The sequence below is a fragment of the Lycorma delicatula genome, chromosome 5 (genome assembly GCF_047948215.1).
Source record: "Lycorma delicatula isolate Av1 chromosome 5, ASM4794821v1, whole genome shotgun sequence".
Taxonomy (NCBI): Eukaryota; Metazoa; Arthropoda; class Insecta; order Hemiptera; family Fulgoridae; genus Lycorma; species Lycorma delicatula.
This window is the reverse complement of record NC_134459.1, coordinates 128,924,993-128,946,540: the sequence shown is the minus strand read 5'-3', so window position 1 is coordinate 128,946,540 and position 21,548 is coordinate 128,924,993. Positions and strand designations below refer to the sequence as shown.

At 30.8% G+C, this 21,548-nt stretch overlaps 1 protein-coding gene across 2 annotated transcripts in view; it reads left to right on the top strand.

Annotated features, from left to right (window-relative positions):
* LOC142324534 (integrin alpha-PS2-like) overlaps window positions 1-21,548 on the top strand; it is a 97,306-nt gene that overhangs the window by 55,538 nt on the left and 20,220 nt on the right. For both annotated transcript variants that reach the window (XM_075365372.1, XM_075365373.1), the window contains 5 exons: window positions 1,329-1,498; window positions 5,595-5,755; window positions 11,469-11,701; window positions 12,009-12,252; window positions 18,786-18,949. In XM_075365372.1, the coding sequence (XP_075221487.1) occupies window positions 1,329-1,498; window positions 5,595-5,755; window positions 11,469-11,701; window positions 12,009-12,252; window positions 18,786-18,949 (972 nt within the window). The remainder of the gene's footprint in view (window positions 1-1,328; window positions 1,499-5,594; window positions 5,756-11,468; window positions 11,702-12,008; window positions 12,253-18,785; window positions 18,950-21,548) is intronic.

The following is a 21,548-nucleotide window of genomic DNA, read 5'->3' as shown; positions in this document are numbered from 1 at the left end:
CATTCATCTCTTGTTTTAGTTGCAAAGGTTTGGCTAATTTGAGAGACCCAGTAACAATGTTGAGGAGCAGTTATTAACATGTCTTTGGATGCACAAACAACAACGCATGGGACAGACAGTTTCCACAGGTAATGAATGCATTTCATGAAAGCTTTAATAAGGACCTACCTTGTAAACCAACAATCCTTGACTGGGCAAAACATGCATTTTCTCCCTGCAGTATAAAGACGTGCCATATATGGAGTAAAGAAGACGTGAGTGCAAACTTGTGCTGCCATCACTGATTCAGTTGAGCAGTAGTCAATTAAATGTATTCATAAATGAGCAGCTGAACTTAATAAACCATGGTCAACAATGAATGGTCATATTAAAAAAAACATGTAAGTATGAAATTATTTTGACCAACTTTTGTGAATGAATTATCAGATGGAGACTACGAACAGCATGTTGCAGGCTTGTGTACTTTATTAGCACAATCTCTAAATGCTTGTTTCACACAAGTGTATTGTTTTCTGATGATTGTGCAGTTTATCACAGCTTACAAGTTTGTAAGTCAGAAATTTGGTTCTGGCTAAGAAAATCCCTAATTTTTAAATTCTTAATTTTTTGCGTAAGTCAGAAAGAAATCCACTATATATCATGATGGACTGGAATGGCATAGCGATACTTGTTTTGACCATAGTTTTTTTAAAAGTAGATGAATGATAGATAATTTTTATTGGAAAATGCTGAGAAATGGTTATACCTCAACTTCAGGAGAAGAGTAAATCATGGAAATGTCTGGATTCTTCAAGACAGGGCTCTAGCTCATTTTATTATTCAAATGCTGGATTTCCTAAATTAAAAATTTCCAAGCTACTGAAGAAGCTGTAGTTCACAAGCATCACTAGTCCCACTGAAATGGTGACTGCAACCCCTCCCTCCTCGCCATCATTATCATTGTGGGGAATGCCTTTGAATCTCAATGTTGATATGCAATAAATGGGGAATTGTGAACAGTGTGAAAGAAGTCTTTCAAACCATATCTTTGGAGATGCTTTGTAACATGTCAAGAAGATCTTGGATATGCATAGCTTTGTGTATGTTCAGCACAATGGTAAGCAGACAGATCTATTGGATAAATAATTTGTGGGTTCCAAAAAAAAATATATATATATTTATATAAATGTTCAAAATATGTATTAAGCCCACAACATATATTTTTCTAGGTACACGAAGTCTTCTCAGACATTCTGTACATAAAACTATGTAATTGCAATTGTATTGTACTGTAAAATAATAATATATCTCTCTTCTTAAAATAAATAATATTTTTTTTTTTTTTATAGAGCAAAACATGTAGTTACGATACAAGAAGCATATCTGAAAACTAACATTAAAAACAACCACATTTCACTTGATGCAAATAATTGTGTACTTAAAAATAGCCGAAGTGCTACATGTTTTGTCCTTGAAGCATGTTTGGAACAATCTACAATTATATATAATCCTGCTAATGGTAAGAACTTTAATGTATTGTGTGCTTTATGTAGTATAAAAATTTTAAATTGAAAGAGTACCACTCTGCCTAAGTTTTGAGATAACTACTCATGATTGATGAACTGAAATTTGAAATACGTTTTTCTCTGTTGTAAGTGCACAGTATTTCATAACATAAATTATTTTCAAAATTTCATAGAATGTTGTTTAAAGAACTAATTACTTTTCCCATAATGTACTATTAAGTTATTGTTATTACTGAGAGCAACATTATCTGAAGAAATTCCTTTATTACTGAAAAAGTTAAGTTGCACTATATTTATATTTAATTTCAATTGTCAGTAGTTGTTTTAATTTATTTCTATTTCAGATAGTTGGTGTCATAAACTAGGTTCTAATTATAATTATTATTAATTAGAGACAATTTTATTTTAATTGAATGAAAAAAATTTAATTAGATGAAATTCCCTCTGATTGTGAATCTATTTTTATAGATTCACAATCAGGAGGCTGATGGGCCAATGTCTGATTTTTAGGTCTACATGGACAAAATTCAAATGTGCTTGTCCAATTTTTTCCATTTTTTTTATTGGTTAAATTTAATTTCAGTTAAGTAAAGACAATTTTATGTTTAAAAGTTAAAAAAATTGCTAATTTCTGTAGAAGTAGTTAGAATTGCTGGTCCCAAACATTGCTCCACTAGGGCGGGCATGAAGTAAGCAAGACACTGTCCAAGGGTTGTCCTCAGAGCAGCATGTTGGGTCCATTGTTGTGGGTGGTGGAGTTTGATTCCCTTCTGTAGCTGAGATTGCCTGGTGGTTGTTTCATTATGGCTTATGTCGACAATGGGCACCTGCTGATCGAAGGAAGCTCACAAAGGGAGGTTGAGTTTTGAGCCACTCAGACATCCAGGTTACTTTAGATGTGGGTTCGATGAAGTTCAGCCTGGAGAAGACCACGATGATGCTTCTTAAAGGCCATTTGGAAGTGAGACATCAGGTTTGTGTTTCGATGTCAGACCATAGAATTAAATATGTTAAAGTTCAAAATTACCTCACAGTGTTTCTTGATGAGAAATTGCAGTTCAAGAAGCACCTTAGTCACGTCGCGGAAAAGGCCTGTCGTGCCTTCTTTGGTATTCGACAAGTGGTCAATCCTGATTAGGGTTTTAATTTTAAGACTATGACTATTCTGTATAAGGGCATGTGCGAGGCAGTTATTCTATATGTGGCACATGTTTGGGCAGAGAGGCTAAAATTTAAAAGCTATTGGGATATATTATTAAGAGCTCAATGCCTTATATTATTAATGGTAATGAGAAGTTACCATACTATTTCACGGTAGGCTAGCTTGGTGATTGCAGGCATTAAACCGATAGATTTAATTGCATCATAAAAGCAGCAGTGTTATGTTGCTAAGAAGTCAGGTGAATTGACTTCAGAAAAAATGCACGAGATAGAACAGCATGACAATGCTTTATGGCAGGCCAGATGGGATGAGACAGAGGGTGGGAGTTATATGCATGATCTCTTCCCAGATGTTGGTTTGCATGGTGCCCCTTGGGTTCATCCTAATAAGTATGTGACACAATTTCTTTCTGGTTATTTTGCGCCTTCTGAGACACTTCAGTGATTTGGTCTACTGGATTCAGATCTGTGTCCAGATTGTGCACAACTAGATGACATATACCATGTAATTTAGGAAAGCGCAAAATATGAACTTATACTCACAGACACTATTTGTCGGGTCGACATCAGGTCTCCATGAGAATTTGAAAAATCAGGCCAAATGGGTAATCGTTGAAAATTTCATCTGATACCTGCAAGAGAACAGATTGCTGAAGGAATTTAGGGTTCGCTTGGTCTTTCCCGTGTTTTGTTTTGTTGTTCTTGTGTTATATGGTTTGATGTTTTTGTAGTGTTTTGTTTATTTAGTTTTATTTTTATTTCTTGTTTCGTATTATGTTATGGTTGCATGTTGAACTCATCTTCTAACCTATGTAGTAGTTGCGTTATTAATTTCAGTTCCTTCATGTCACTCAGTCTTGTTACTCAACATAGATATGTTTTGTTTTAAAGAGTTAATTTCATAGTTGTACACTGATGGGAATAACACATGTGGTATTCGCATTGGAGGCTTCCTGACTGAGGCAAGAACAATGCTGAGTGATGCCTTTTGAATTTTGGTTCTGAAGATAACCTCTGGTAAAGCCCATAAGGGCTAGGTACAGAGAGAGTAACCCACCGGGTTGGTCTAGTGGTGAACGCGTCTTCCCAAATCAGCTGATTTGGAAGTCGAGAGTTCCAGCGTTCAAGTCCTAGTAAAGCTAGTTATTTTTACACGGATTTGAATACTAGATCATGGATACCGGTGTTCTTTGGTGGTTGGGTTTCAATTAACCACACATCTCAGAAATGGTCGAGCTGAGAATGTACAAGACTACACTTCATTTACACTCATACATATCATCCTCATTCATCCTCTGAAGTATTATCTAAACGGTAGTTACCGGAGGCTAAACAGGAAAAAAGAGAGAGGTACAGAGAGGGTGGCATGGTGATCGAAACTGCCATATAGAGGATGTCTTCTCTTCAGGGTCAGGATGGTTCCATGCATGAAAGATTTTATGCTTGAAAGAATTTAAGCTCCTAAAGTTCTTAATTTTTATAGGTCTAACCTTTTTGAAAGAGTTATTTTATTTTGTGAAATAGTTACTGTATTTTTAAATAAAATAACTCTTTTCACATAATAGTTATTTAGTATTCTAATTTGAATGAGAAACCTAATTTAAAAACAAAAAATAACTGCAGCACAAAATAGATGAGATAAAAAATATCATTTAACTTAAAAGCTACTCCATTATCATCTGCAATGAAAATTATGCACTACTAATGCTTAATGACAAAGTAAGGTAAATTTAATAATAGATTTTTTAAAAAGCAGTTTGTTTGTTATTATAAATTTATTTTCAGTGAACAGTATAACAAAATATAATTCAAAAATTATTAACAACTCGCTTTTTAATGGCTTGTCATTAAAGGCAGTTCTTTTAATTAGTTCCATAAGTACTTAACAATTTTAATATAATTTGAAAATGCATTGTTTATTGTTGTAATATATTTTAGAGTAATAGTTTAATACTGAAACACTAATGTCTACTATTTTAAAAAAAATGACAAATTTAATACTATTTATAAAATATTTTACTGTTTCTAAAATTTCACGATTTCTAAATTTTTCCTAAATGTATAATACTCCAAAAAGTTAAGATAATTGATTGATTTGAAACTTAGTAAGCATTGTAATTGTGCATTACAGAAAATTACTACTTTTTAAAATTATTATGATGGTAAACAATGCTCTTTTAAATTGCATTAAAATTTTTTTCCGAAGCACCTTGTGGAACAAATTTGAGGAACCATCTTTAGTGGTAAATCATTGAAAGCGAGTCGATAATTTTTCTAAAGTTATCACATTTTGTCACACTATTCAATGAAATATTAACTTTTATTAACAAACCAAACTAAATGTTTTACAAAAAAAAATATATTATTGAACTTATTTTACTGTATCAATAAAAACTATCAGTTGTATGTAATTTTCACAAAATCTAAGTCGCTAAATACATAAAAATATATTTTAGTATATAGTAATTTTTTATATGAATGTGAATCATACTGAGAAGGCTGAAACATGTACTTTCAAAAATACTGAGAATTGAATGTTTCAACTGCTAGCTGTAAAATGTTTTCAACCTGCTAAAGAAATGTTGATTGTAAGATATCCTCTATTAATGAGAAAGAAAATAGTAAATGATTTTTTTTATTTTAATGAAAAGTTCTGTTTGGATGAAAACAGATTAAAAAAATGCATTAATCATGAATTTGTTTTATTTTAATACTTGAGTTAGTGATGTTGTCCTCTTGAGAAAAACAAGTATGATCCTTTTTCAGTTTATATTACTGTTCATAAAAAATGAAATTTAACTGAGGATTTTCCGCACAGGTATTGTATTACTTACTGAAAAACTAATCATATAAAAATTTTTATATTTATATACATTATACGTTTTCAGTACAAGTTGTCCTAACTTTTTTTTTTTTTTGCTATTCCAGAAGGGGAATTATATTTCAATCTAGAGTTGATTCTAGATTTCAGAGAAAATAAAAGTCCACGTATGTTTTTCAAATCAGCTGAAAACCAGTTTAATAAAACTGTATTATTATTGTTGAAAAGAAATAGATTAACATGTATTAAAGAAAAAGTTTATATAACGGTAAAGTTTATTTCTTTTATTAACATTATTACTTACTTCTTCATTTATAAATATTTTAGGTAAAACTACAAAAAAAAGTTACTAGTTTTTGCAGTTCTTGGTAATATTTGAAAATTAATTTTAGATTAATGAGCTCTTTCTGAATATAGGAAAATAAAAAAGAAGATTACTTAAGTACTTAAGTAATAAAGATATGTAATCTCTAAATCATGAACTTAATTGCAAAAAATACTTAAGTTCTGAATGAAATGAGAAATTAGTAAAGAAAAATATAGCAGTTGGTTTAAAAAAAAAAACCACAGTAACAAGGGATAAACAATGAATTACAGAAGTCAGAGAAAGATTCTTAAAAATGAATGATGCATTTGTTAAAGAAGACTAAAATTTATTTAGTCTAAATTTATTCTGAAATAATGAAAATTGCGTATTAATTTATTTGAATGCTGTTTCTATCTGTGCAGTTTTTATAAGAACGTCTCCCTCAAACACTGTCTGATGGTTTATCAAACTGAAATTTTGTTTGTGTTTATATTTGTAATATCTTTCTAATGTATTTATCTTTATGTCACGTTTATGAATTTCTAATATTTCTAAATTTGAGTTTTTTTTTTTTGTCTTCAGTCATTTGACTGGTTTGATGCAGCTCTCCAAGATTCCCTTTCTAGTGCTAGTCGTTTCATTTCAGTATACCCTCTACATCCTACATCCCTAACAATTTGTTTTACATATTCCAAACATGGCCTGCCTACACAATTTTTTCATTCTACCTGTCCTTCCAATATTAAAGCGACTATTCCAGGATGCCTTAGTATGTGGCCTATAAGTCTCTGTCTCTTCTTTTAACTATATTTTTCCAAATGCTTCTTTCTTCATCTATTTGCCGCAATACCTCTTCATTTGTCACTTTATCCACCCATCTGATTTTTAACATTCTCCTATAGCACCACATTTCAAAAGCTTCTAATCTTTTCTTCTCAGATACTCCGATTGTCCAAGTTTCACTTCCATATAAAGCGACGCTCCAAACATATACTTTCAAAAATCTTTTCCTGACATTTAAATTAATTTTTGATGTAAACAAATTATATTTCTTACTGAAGGCTCGTTTCGCTTGTGCTATTCGGTATTTTATATCGCTATGCCTCGTCCATCATTAGTAATTCTACTTCCCAAATAACAAAATTCTTCTACCTCCATAATCTTTTCTCTGCCTATTTTCACATTCAGTGGTACATCTTTGTTATTTCTACTACATTTCATTACTTTTGTTTTGTTCTTGTTTATTTTCATACGATAGTTCTTGCGTAGGACTTCATCTATGCCGTTCATTGTTTCCTCTAAATCCTTTTTACTCTCGGCTAGAATTACTATATCATCAGCAAATCGTAGCATCTTTATCTTTTCACCTTGTACTGTTACTCCGAATCTAAATTGTTCTTTAACATCATTAACTGCTAGTTCCATGTAAAGATTAAAAAGCAACGGAGATAAGGAACATCCTTGTCGGACTCCCTTTCTTATTACGGCTTCTTTCTTATGTTCTTCAATTATTACTGTTGCTGTTTGGTTCCTGTACATGTTAGCAATTGTTCTTCTATCTCTGTATTTGAACCCTAATTTTTTTAAAATGCTGAACATTTTATTCCAATCTACGTTATCGAATGCCTTTTCTAGGTCTATAAACGCCAAGTATGTTGCTTTGTTTTTCTTTAATCTTCCTTCTACTATTAATCTGAGGCCTAAAATTGCTTCCCTTGTTCCTATACTTTTCCTGAAACCAAATTGGTCTTCTCCTGACACTTCTTCCACTCTCCTCTCAATTCTTCTGTATAGAATTCTAGTTAAGGTTTTTGATGCGTGACTAGTTAAACTAATTGTTCTGTATTCTTCACATTTATCTGCCCCTGCTTTCTTTGGTATCATGACTATAACACTTTTTTTGAAGTCTGACGGAAATTCCTCTTTTTCATAAATATTACACACCAGTTTGTATAATCTATCAATTGCTTCCTCACCTGCACTGCACAGTAATTCTACAGGTATTCCGTCTATTCCAGGAGCCTTTCTGCCATTTAAATCTTTTAATGCTCTCTTAAATTCAGATCTCAGTATTGTTTCTCCCATTTCATCCTCCTCAACTTCCTCTTCTTCCTCTATAACACCATTTTCTAATTCATTTCCTCCGTATAACTCTTCAATATATTCCACCCATCTATCGACTTTACCTTTCGTATTATATATTGGTGTACCATCTTTGTTTAACACATTATTAGATTTTAATTTATGTTCCCCAAAATTTTCCTTAACTTTCCTGTATGCTCCGTCTATTTTACCAATGTTCATTTCTCTTTCCACTTCTGAACACTTTTCTTTAATCCACTCTTCTTTCGCCAGTTTGCACTTCCTGTTTATAGCATTTCTTAATTGCCGATAGTTCCTTTTACTTTCTTCATCACTAGCATTCTTATATTTTCTACGTTCATCAAATTTGTGTTAATATCAGAAATTAAATGTTTATTGTTCATTAGATGGCCTGTCATATTAAATAAACCTTATTTATTATTTTTGTATTTCTATAGTGTTCAAGAAATCTAGTTTTAAAGGATCTATTTGATTTTACTATATAAATATCATCACAATTATCTCATTTAATTCTATAAATTCCACACAGATTATTTATTTTATTATTATTATTATTATTTTTGTTTTTTAAATATTTTATTATGTGGTTAATAGGTTTGTATGCTGGTTTAAATATTTCTTTATAGTTAAGTTTTATGCAGTTTTCATTATTTTAGCGTTCTTATTTTTAAATTTTTATTATGCAGTAAGGAAATTATTTCAATCATGACTGAGAATGCAGGATCCACCTAAGTACTTTAATGAAAAATTATGGTAAGATATGTCTTAACTCAATATTCTGTACTAATATAATAGAATAGAATTTAAATATAATTTAACAGTACACAGGTATAATGAATCTTAAAAATATTAATTTCTGTAAAATTCATATTCATCCTTTGTACTGTAAAATTATATTTTAAATTCTATTAAAATAAACCACCTAGTACAGAATATTGAGGTAAGACATTGTCTTAGTAGAATTTAAAATATATATTATGTAATATATGAAACTAGCTGGCTTGTCTAGCCAGAATCTGACCCTCAGGATCAGGCAAACTGGATTGGCTCAGGCAAACCCCAGAGGGAACTAAGGGGTTCCTCAGGGCCTATCCCATGACCACAGAGTTCACTTCAGTCACCATTCCCATCTACCCAGAGGGGTCCGCCCCTTGGACTCCCATACTGTCCATTATCCCATGGTTGTGAGAATAATACTGATAAATAACAATTATAATATTTGAGCCTTATAAAAAACTGAAAAAGAAATTAAATTATAAAAAAAAATAATAGTAATTATGGTAACTGAAGTACAGACAATGAAAAATGCATAACTTATTTCTTTGCCACGATAGCAGAAATATAATGAAGTTAAAAAATTAATTTTTTTTTCTTAATGAATATCTTTAATTTGCAACTTCACCTCCTTGGGGGTGAAAAAATAATGAATATTTTCAATATCTTAACCATCATGTGAGCTATGATTTTGTATTTTTTACTAACTTCTATACTGGATCCAAATTTCAATTCCCTTTAACAGATTTTTGCTAACATACATACAAACGTTTCTTCTTTATGCAATAGATTCAAAATACTTAAATTCAATATTATTAAAAAAAATACGTAAAGCACTGATAAAACTCAAATAGCATTCATTTTTTCAACAATTTTATCCACTTATTAAATAATGTAAGTAAAACACTTCATTACTGAGGTTTTGTAGTTTTAAATTTGATATTAAACATTTTTCTGTTTTTAATTTCTTTATTGTTTTTTGTTCTATTTTGTTCACACAGTAGTTGTGTTCCTGGTTGTTCATTTGTATGATTTTGTGTCTTTTATAAGTTCTGCAATCCCTTTATGTTTTACTGCATAATAATAGTTAAGACATAAGTTAGATTTTAGATCATTCTGTCTCAACTCCATTCCTTCCTCACTAGATACTCTTGTATCCCTGTGGCAATGGTGGTAAGAGGTGTCTGCAAGTGAAGTTGAGAGTATATCCTTACAAAAAAATTTTGCTGCCATTTAAATGTTTGATTATTTCATTTCTGGTGTTGTTACATGGTTATATTCTGAGTAAAAGTAAATAATATTGGCTTTAATTTTCGTTGTTGAATTTAATTGATGTGATGTATAAATGCTCTTGAAGAATAGTTTGTTATAAGGAATTTTTAAATTGTTGCTTAGACTAGTTTAAGACTGAAAACTCATAAAGAAGATGTCTATGAAAGTAGGAAGGAAATTGGAAAATATTGTTGTAACTATTAGAAAAGCTTCTAGAAAGAAAAAGAGCAAGAATAAGGAATAGAGAGAAGATAACGAATGTAAGCAGGCTAATAAGTATAAAAAGAGATGGGGAAAAAACAACAACATAGAGGAGCATGAAAAGAATTTTTGGAGTAGCTATAATTTCAAGCCAAGAGAATTCTAAAAAGTAAAGTAATAATTTCATTATAGTCATAATAGTTTCATTATTTTTATAAATAATTTTTGTATAAGGTTTAATTTTTTATAATTGTAATCTCATTGTCATCACTTCTTTATTTGATATTAATTTTCATTATAAATTTCATAATAGAATCAGAATTGTTGTATGTAAGATATTATTTTCTTATTTTGTAAATATTTACAATACTAAATTGTAAATAATTTGTACATTTGTAAGAATTTTAACATGTGTAATTTCTCAATATCCTTTGTCGAACCATCAGCATGTGACAATATTGTTTGCAAGAAGAAAGAAAAAGAGTAGATCAGATGTACCTTTTTATGGAAGAGCTTAATGAAAGAAATAATGGAGACTCAGAAGGACACAGGATAAAGATATGTGGAAAATTCTTCTACCTGCCTTTACTGATGACGACTTCTGATGGTGATTACAATACGAGTACAAGCCATGTGTGCTTGTATAATAAAAGCAAATTATTATTTTTTTGCAGTTGCTTTTGTTGATATTTTGTTAAAAAAAAAGTAGTTGTCAAGTAGAATATCGTATGGCCTATTATGGTTATGTTGGAACAGAACGAAAGGGTAGTGGGAGTTTGTTATTGTCTCCCTACTAATCACAGAACCTGGACAATGTCCATTTGCTGCTGTGTTTTTCTTTTATCAGTTGGGTCATTAGTTACTTAGTGACTGTAATAGATTTTCATGTTTTATTTATGGGGATTTGGTTTTTGCGTTCCAGTTCTTTAGACCAATGCAAAATGATTTACCAGGGCTGATCATTGGAAACTAGGCGTATATGAGTGTCATACTCCCAGTGTAATTCTCCTTCAGTCCATCCACTGAAGTCCTTTCGGTGTTAGCGCCTTTCGAGCTAATGGGAATATGCCTACCGGGGCCTTAGTTTTTGAGGAAGCAATGCACTCCTTTCTCTGGAGGGAGTTGCATGTGCTGGCTGATGTAAAATTGTAAGTTAGAATGATGGACTGCAGCTTGAGTCCATCAACATGCAAACTATTTTTTTTTGTAATTATATTTTTTTAATGAAATAAAAAATCAGTAAATGTCGTAAACACTGATAATTTTGTTAATAATAAAATGTATATTATCCAATTATATTTATATGTATTTTTTTATCTTTTAGCCTGATATTAGCGATAGATTAGCACCTCTGAAAATGGAAATGAAGATCAGTTTGAATGATGAAAAAATAAGAAATTTTGCCTCTTCTGGTAATAAGAAACAAAGATTTGACAGGATTCTACTGCCTGTTATTGATCCAGATCATTTACAATCAGTAAAAAGTGTAATATCAATTCAACATAATTGTGGTAAAGATAATATCTGCTTACCTGATTTACAACTTGATGCAAAATCGTGAGTACTTTTTTTTAATAAGTAGTTTTTAAGTATGAGTAGAACAGATTGTACATTTAAGTAAATCATCTCTGATAATACATTAACCCTTTATGATAAGTGTTTAAAGTTTTCATAGTTTAATTTTTTAAACTTTCCTATCAATCAGATAAGAGATTTAACAACAGGTTGAGAGATTTTAAGAAATTAGTTTAAGAGAAAAATATAAACTTTATTTGTTACTTTTTCATTATATGGGCCCTATTAGCTTTCCATACTCTAAAAATTGATTTGCAGTTAAAAATTTGTTTTATTAATTTTGTTAAAGGAGTCTTCACAATTATCTCTTGGGATCTAAAGATGTATTATGGATTGATGTAACTGTTAAAAATTTAGGAGAAGATGCTTTTGAATCAATATTGCACATGATTCTTCCACTTGGCATAAGATTTGTTAAATTTGAACCCTATCCTAATGAAACAGCTGTGTCTGTAGGGTGTTCAACCATTTCGTCTTCAAATAATTCTGCTGTGGAATGTGAAATCGGAAACCCATTGCCCAGTAAAAAAAGTGTAAGTATTTTTGTTTATAAATCATCACATTTTTGTTTATAATAGTTTGTATTTTTGTTTATAACAGAGCCACCTTAACGTAGGTGGCGCTGAGTTATGTGATATCTGAGTTCAACAGAAATATATATATATATTATTATAATTATATTATATTAATATATAATATTTATATAATTATATATCTCTTCTCTCTTTACCATACCTTCTCCTAAATTTGTAATTTCTTCTTATTTCTTTCTACTTATTTTTAGGGAGATAGAGGGTTACATTTTTTTATAAGCGTTTAAAGATGATTGTGTAGGTTTAAGTTGAACTGCTTTCCTGTGAACACTAGGACAGCTTTTCCTTTGTTACAAAGACAGTTGTCGGTCAGATACTGACTGCATTAATGAAACTGAATACATTTTTAATGTATATAAGGTACTTAACACCTACAATAATTGTTGGTGGATGTTTTACAAAATACCAGTCACTCTTATAAATAGCACAGCTATTTTCAAAAATAATAAGATGATATGCCAGACTTACCTGGGCATGTAAAGAGTGAAGTGGTTTCTTGTTGCCTTCTTTACTGAGCAGAATCTACTGCTCCATATTAGCATGATAAGCCCATTAAAGCATAAATAATATTGAGTTCTACAATTGACAATTTCACTTTATTTATCACAAACATGACTGTATAATGAACATCATTACATAAAACAAGTGTATATTAGATGCCATACCACAGTATGTAGATGACTGCATTTTTGGTGTGATAAGTTAGAGAGTATGCTATTTACTCAATAAATATTTGTTGTTCCCTCTCTAGTTGGTGCTAATCAGCTGCAAGAGTAGATATTTGAACTTCATAAATACTTACATACTACTTTCACACTTTCATGAATAGATACTTTCTACTAACTCTTCAGAAGAATATCTAGTGAGCAAGTACTTGATTTACTTTATTAAAAAAGATAATATCTTCCTTAGTTTCAGCAGGTGTCATTTTGTAATAACTTACACCTTGCTCAACTGACAAGAAAAATAATGTTCAGCTTGATGGCCACATTTTTATATATTGGTCAGTAAGGAAGATCTGTAAAGTACGTACAGTAATGTATAAAGGTGACTATTATGGTTTTACAGAAGGTTTTTTTTTTGTTATTTTTCATCATTTGGTGTTCTGTCTGGTGGCAGGTTCCTTACATCACTTCTGTCTCCAGCCATTTCTGTCCTATGCCTTCTCCTTAGTTCCTTTGTAGTTTCCATTTTCACCTAATCTATTAACTTTAATCTTCTTCATTGCTTCCTTTTTACTTTTACTCACCCTTCCAATGCAGTTGTCAAGATTCCACTTCCTTCAATCAAATGTCCTTTTTGTACTTTCCACATAAGTGCTCTTTCTTCTTTGATCCTGTTTATTATTTCCTCATTCCTCACTTTATCCGTTCATCATACTTTCTTCTTCCTTTTCCATATCCACTCCTTAAAAGCCTCTGTTCATTTTATTTCTTTTTATATGTTGTAGTTAAGCTTACTTTATTACTGGTATTTTTTATATTCAACAGAAAATAATACAAAAAATAGCATGGCTGGAGTGATCACTTCACCAAGAAAATATAGACAGTGATCCAAATAATAGTTTTCAAGTTTGCCTTCAAAAATGCTGTATTTAAAGGAATCAGAGTTAGTTAAATTAATTTAAAAGAGGTCTACCAAATACTTCATTTGTGAAACAACTTTCATGTAAAATGCAAGTATGAATTTTTATATAAATCCATACTATGTTATTTAGAGGTTAAATGTTGGAGGCTGAACTACAGATACTGCATAATCTCAATATCTCCTTTATTAGAATTAATAAATTATTCAATATTATAGAGAAAATTATTTTTAATAGGGTCTTTTATACTAGAGGAAACCATTTTAGTCACCCTCATTTTTCAGCCTTTATAATGAGAAATACTTCCACGAAGGTGTACAGAGTACTTTACTCAGTATCAGTCTGTATCAGAAATGGTAATTGGTGTTATGTCCATGTTCAGTAAATTTTTCTGATCAGAATGACAATGAAAAATCATTAACGTCCACATTTATGAATAAAGAAAGAATTTTCTATGATTTGATTGAACCAACAATATTCTAGGTATAATAGTAACCATCATATTGTTCTTAAAATTCAAAAGATTCTTCTATAATCAGAAGAAATAAACTAATTTACTACAAGTACCAAAATTTCTGGTTTCCATTTAAATTTTGGATAACTGAAATAATAATAAACTGATGGATAAAAGCAATAATCAAACTTAAGAATTTAAATATGCTTAAGCCTGGTAAACTGAGATCCATCCTGGGTACAATATTAGAATGTATGATGATGAAGAATAGATTAAATTTGAATCTTGAAACAAATACTGTCCAGAACAGAAATAAAATTTCTTCATATTGAATACTAAGATTTAAATAAATTAAAAATGTACTTGCTGTCATTGTGAACTTCAAAGGAGTTTACAATATAGTGTGGGGAACTGTACAAGTAGAAAACACTTAGCTAACAAGAGTTTAATCTCTTATAAAACCTATCCTGATGAATATAAAAGGAGAATATTTTAGTATGGTTTGAAGATTTCTTTCTTAAAGATGGAGTTAAGTAATTTCTGGAAACAAAAACACAAAGTTAAAAGAAAAAAATCATTATTAATAATGGTTTTTACTTAATGCTCTTAGAAGTATGTTTAACTAAAATGTAACTAAAATGCTATGGAACAGTCATCACATGTAAAAGTTCTTGATCACGATCTCTCTTGGAATGACCGTGTAGCTTACATTTGCCAAAAGTTAAGTTGAATTATATTTTGAAAAATTTTTTGTAAGGTCAAAGTTGAAGGAGAATTTACGGCATGACACAGGAGCCTGTGATAACAAAATAAAAAGATATAAGCTATTTTAAATACAGATTTTTAATTGGCGTAAGTAAAATTTTTTTTACTTCCTTTAAAAAATTTATAGTTTATGGTTGGCAATGTAAGTTATATAAAATTATTAGTTTTTCTTATAACCTAACTAAATTTATTTTAACTTTCATTTTCTAAACTTACATAATGTTTTAAGGCTTAATAATTAAAAAAATTATACTGAAAAGATATGATTTATATTTATGTCATAAAAAGTTAATAATGTAATTTTAAGAATTGTGCTCTCCTGCAAAAAGCTTTTGATTAATGTCTCAGAGTGAATTTAACTTTTTCTGGCCAAAATTGAATTATTTTTGTTCTTGTATTCTTCTATTAAAAGCTGTGCTTTCTAGTGTTTGTTGCAAAAGTAACAGAAAACTATTAGTTATTTATGCAAATTAAAAAGACAAATTTGAAACAAAATATGGAAGTACTTTACTGAATATTGAAATTTAATATAATAATTCTACATTTCCCATCATCATCTACAGAAATAAATTTTCACATTAAACTAAAGATTCATAAGTTTGATGAGGAGGTAAGAGATATATTATCTAACTAAAGAACATATCATTACTGCTTATCCCAAGAGGAATTGCTCGAAATTAAAAAATTATGCTGATTAGGCATGAAGGTAAAAACAAAATCCACGTGAATATTACTATAATATATACAGGTGTATCATGAAGTTCTCCCAGGACTTTCATAACCTCTTCTATTCGTGAAAATAATGGAAAAAGTCCTTATAAATATATGTCCTAAAATGACTTCATTTGCAAGTTACAGCTAGTGAAATATTTTGCTCAGATTTCAGCTACACTAATGAAATGAGGTTGGACTGAAATTTTAAGGACATTAATTAAGGTACAGAATTAGTAATTTATTATGATTTTTGACCTGAAATATAGAATAAAATAAGTCCCAGAACCTTATCTGCAGTAGTTTTTGAGAAATCTGGGGCGAAAACCAATAAATTGGGGTAAAAACCTTGTTTTTGTGTTTGATGTACAAAAACTTTGTTAAATGGGTAATATTTGAATGGATTAAAACCTGTAGAGAATTTAATTCTGAAAAGAATGGTGTAAGATAAGTTGAAAAAATAAATAAGGGTTAGAAATGTGTGCATTATTAGTAACTGATAAAATATCCATCCAGTGATCAATTTCCTGCCATGTTCGTTATAACATATCCACATCTATGAGTTCGAATGCATTAAGTTTATCAACATTCATTACACAAGTTTTATGTACTTAATCGTTGATGATGAAACCCGATAGGAAAAATCAAATAAAGTTATATCTTGATCTTGATTGAGGTGGCCAACCAATCAGTCCATCATATTCAATCCAGCGATTTGGGAATCTGTTGTTAAGGGATTCATACATCAATAAACACCAATGTGGCAGCGCTCCATCTTGTTGGAATATGATTTTGGGTTGCACCTCTTCAAGCTGAGGGTAAACAAACCCTTCTAACAAGTTCAGTTAAATATTCATGTTAACTGCTGTTTCCGCAAAGAAAAAGGTCCAGTCACACAATTGTGAAGCAATCCTCACCAAACATTAATTTTTGGACTATCTCTAATATGGTCAAGTGTAACATTTGGATTCTCTCCCCACATTTGAACGTTCTGAGTGTTCACTTCTCCAGACATAAAAAATGTAGCCTTGTCTGAGAACATAACTTTTTCAAGGTACCAGTCATAATTTTCAATTCTTTCAATCATTTCCATAACAAATTCCTTTCTAGCAGTGTTATCTTGTGGTGTAATGTGCTGTAATATTTGTAATCTATGAGGATGCAGTTTTAATCATTTTTTTAAAACATTGTGAATAGTAGATCCCAGAAGGTTTAATTCACACGCTGCACTCCGAGATGACTTCCCAAGGCTGTGAACAAAAGTCTGACAAATGATCTCCATTTTTTCATCTGATGTTCTAGGCCTGCCTGTACCCTTCTTATGTTCAACACTGCCAATTTCTTTAAATTTATCATACCATGAAAAATATTTGTTCTAGAAGATAGCTCTAAGTTATACAGAGTTTTAAAATTGCATCGAACTTGTGTGTCTGATTTTGTTTCAGTAAACCACTGTACACATTGTGCTTTCATCTGTGGATTCATGGCGACTGATTATGCTGTTATGTGTGCAGTTATAGCGCTATCTAGTATTGCTGAGGGAATTTTTGAGTTATCTGATAAAGGGAGCCCAACCATTCATTAATAGGACTATTACTTTTTTCTAATCAGAGTTATTCAGATAACTCTTGGATACCTTTATTTATATAGATAGTAATAAGTTTCTAAACAAATTTGAGGACTTCAATGAAAGACTTCTAAATTACATTCTCAAAATGGCTGTCCTGTATAAAAACTTTAAAAAACAACTTTTCATAGATTCATACCATCAGTTCAATTTAGTAACATCTTGAGCCATTTAAAGTTTCTTATTCTTTTTCTCTCAGTTCTTTCTGAGTTTCTGGCTTTCATGTCTTCTGCTCTTCAAACATCCCCAAAGAAAGCAGTCTAGTAGTGTAAGGTCTGGTGGAAGAAATAATAACAGGTCAGTTAATAGGTCCTCTCTCCCAATCCAGCGGTATTCATAAACATAATTGAGAAATTATGCATTAACATAAATTTGTGTTATCTTAATAACACAAATTATGAAAATTTATGGTACTATGCCAAAACCATACTTGAACCTGGTTTTTAGTAAAAGCATTGTTAATAGAAGTAAGAAACTGATGCTCAATTATATCACAAAGTTTCATCACAGACTTTTAAAAATACTTTGGCCTAATTAAGTTTCCGCAAATATTTCTGTTGTACTATTTACTTTTAAAAAAAGTATTTTAACCTCAAAATGAGGATTTTGAGCCCATCCCTCAGGATGAGAATCAGGCCCATCCCTTGAAGGTGAACTTTGTGCATATGTTTATTCCATCCCTAGCAAATGATGAATTGTCAGAAACAATAATTTTATTACCTATGTTTACAATTTTTCTGCAATTAGTTCTAACAATTAGTAAAATCTTGATACTTTAAATTCTGAATTCTTTGATTTGGTAAAAATATAAATTGTAATGATGCAATAGCCTGTTTTACACCTAGATATCTTGATAGTCTTCTTACATTAGTGCTTGGGATATTCTCATCTATAATCAGAATATCAAATTATATATTAAAAATTGCTTCATTTTGTGCTTTTGGGTAAGATCCTAAATCTTTGAAAATGTTAAAAGCACTTTGAAATGAGTGTGGGTGAATCAATAGGTGAGTGTGATTAGTGTTTAAAGTACACAGGAATTAGTTGTATACTATCACCGAAGTTTATGTTCACTATTTAAAATCTTCACTTCAGTATTTGTAAATAGAACATTCTATACATCTGTTCTGCAGACCAAGATAATATTATTCTAGTGCATGGATTTCCCTGTTTTTCATCTCTAACTAGATGATCCAAATGGAAGGAGATGAAAAGTTGTAAGTCTATCTTAGAAGACTATAAAAATGTTAATTTTTTTTATTTTTGTTAATATGCCAGTTTTTTCTGTAATTGATATATTTAATGGTTTTTAACAATTTTATTTCTTAAAGGTTCATTTTAAAATTTTACTTCAACCATTTTCAAAAGAAGATTTGACACCAGAATATGTGTTTTTATTAAATGTTTACTCCTCAAATCCTGGAACCAAAACAACCATGAATTTTAGACAAGTACTTGTCAATATTTTGATTGAAAGTAGTATTTCATTATCAGGGTAAGCTCAATTCTGCATTTTTTAAGCAGTTTGTTTCTCTTACTCTATTTCTAGTTGTACTACTTCTTATCATGCTTTTTGTGTTGCATATATAAACATGTGTGTGTTAACACCTGTTCCACTATGATTTTGAAAATATTTTGAATATGATATATGGATTATAGCAGTAATTAATTTTGCTTAAAATTATTCTTCAAAAAGAAAAAAAATTGCTTATGAGGTGCGACAATAAAGTAATGAGACTGATGTGAAAAAAAAAATTGCTTACCGTTTTAGTCGTGTTTAGTGTTGTCTCCTTCAAAGTAGTTCCCCTCTGATTGCCCACACTTATTCCAGTGCTTCTGCCATTGATGGTAACATTTCTGGAACTCATCTTCTGTAATATCCTCCAAGACCCTCGTCACAGCTTTTTGGACATCTTGTGTTGTTTGAAAATGGTGTCGTCCTTTGACCGCCATTTTTATTCTTGGAAATAGAAAAAAATCGCAAGGAGCGATATCTGGTGAATAAGGTGGCTGTGGTAGTACTGAAATTTTTTTTGAGGTTAAAAATTGCTGTACTGACAGAGCAGTATGGGAAGGCGCATTATCGTGATGCAGAATCCAATTATCAGCAATGTTGGCACAGACACGAAGAACTCGTTTACGAAGTCTTTCTAAAATTTCTTTGTAGAAATATTGGTTAACTGTTTGTCCAGGAGGCACCCACTCTTTATGAACAATTCCCTTGGAATCGAAGAAGCACACAAGCATGCATTTCACTTTTGACTTTGACATGCAAGCTTTTTTGGTCTGGGTGATCCCTTTGAGCACCATTGTGAACTTTGGCGTTTTGTCTCTGGATTGTATTGAAAAAACCAACCTTCATCACCAGTGATAACACGGCTCAACAAATCTGGATTAATTTCCGTTTGCTCTAACAGATCGGCTGCCACATTTTTCCGTGTTTCTCGCTATTATTGTGTGAGATTTTTGGGGACCATTTTTGCACAAATCTTTCTCATACCAAGATCTTCAGTTAATATTAGACGAACCGTTTCTCGATTGATGTTGAGTTCTTCTGCAATCATTTTCACAGATAATCTTCGATCAGATCGTATGATTTCACCCACCGTGGTCAAGTTGACATCTGTCCGTGAGGTTGATGGTCGTCCACTGCAGTCTTCACCTTCAACATTCATTCTGCCTTCACTAAAAATTTTATGCCACCGAAAAACTTGAGATCTTGACATAACCACCTCTCCAAAAGCGTTCTGAAGCTTACCATAAGTTGTCGTCGCGTTTTCACCCAATTTAACGCAAAAATAAATGGCATACTGTTGCGCAATATTTTAAGGTTTCATTTCTGTGATGAGAGACACAAACACGTGTTCACTTATTACAGCACAACTCACGACTGAGCAGTTGCATCAATGTGCCGCTTGGACTAGAAGTAGCTTATAGACCAAGGTCAAAAATGGTGTGCCTATGCAAGCCGCAGGGTTGCCACATCTTGCAAAGAAAAATCAGTCTCATTACTTTATTGTTTTATTGTTGCACCTCGTATATCGTAAAGATAAATGTTTCAATAATTGTTTATTCTGTTTAACATACAGTGAAACTCTCATTGGAGACACCTCTTATAAATAGCAACAATCATATTTGTCTATCAAATACTTATAAAAATTTTAAAATTGCTTTGTTTTAACTATAACTTCTAAGTACATTTAATAACAATTTTTTAAGAAAAAATTGTTAATAAAATTTATGTAAAAGAAGGAGTGCAGATTATTGCATCTTAAATACGGGTCCTCACTACAGGCTATAAAATCTCAACAGAACTCTACAAGATCTCAACATTTGTTGAAATCCTCCCATTTGTTAATGATTTCTGTCTTTAATATATTTAAAAATTATTCTTTTAATAAAATAATTTCAAATTTTTCATTAAATTTAGTTTGTAGTATTTTTAGTTTAAAATTTGTCTTTTTTCAGTTTTTTGAAAAAATGGTCCTGTATGTACTCATATTTTTTTAAATAATGTTATTTCAGCTTTATTTATTTCAAAATTTATTTATTTATTTCAGCTTTATTTAAGGTTTAAAATTATTCTAAACAAAATGAAATTAATTCATCTTTTACCATGTAGCTTTGTTTGCAGTTATTTTAGGATTATCTAACCCTGGGAGAGGGTATGTCACATTAATCTCTAAGCCTTTTCCATTATGAGCCTGGCTGAATATTTCAAAGTTTATTTGGATCTTTCACATGTCTTAAGATTCTGGTGAAAAGCATTGTTTAAGCTTCTAAAGGAAGTTTTAAATTTTCACATTTTAAATCTTTAGTTCATGAAAAAGAAACAGTTTTGTTGTGCTTATATTTCATCAGTATTTATCTGATCAATGCAAAATCATTATTCTAAAATAAGCTGCTCCCAGCTTAGGTAAACCTGCCCTATTTTTTATTCAATTGCAAAAGAAATACCGACAGCAAGGAGAAAGACTTGAACCAATCCTTTGTGAAGGGTTTTTTGTCTTGTGTCATGATCCTTCTGATGGGAGAGCATCCTTTCTTATCACCCACCTCTTTTTATTTTCCTTACACTTTTTTCTACTGTTTAG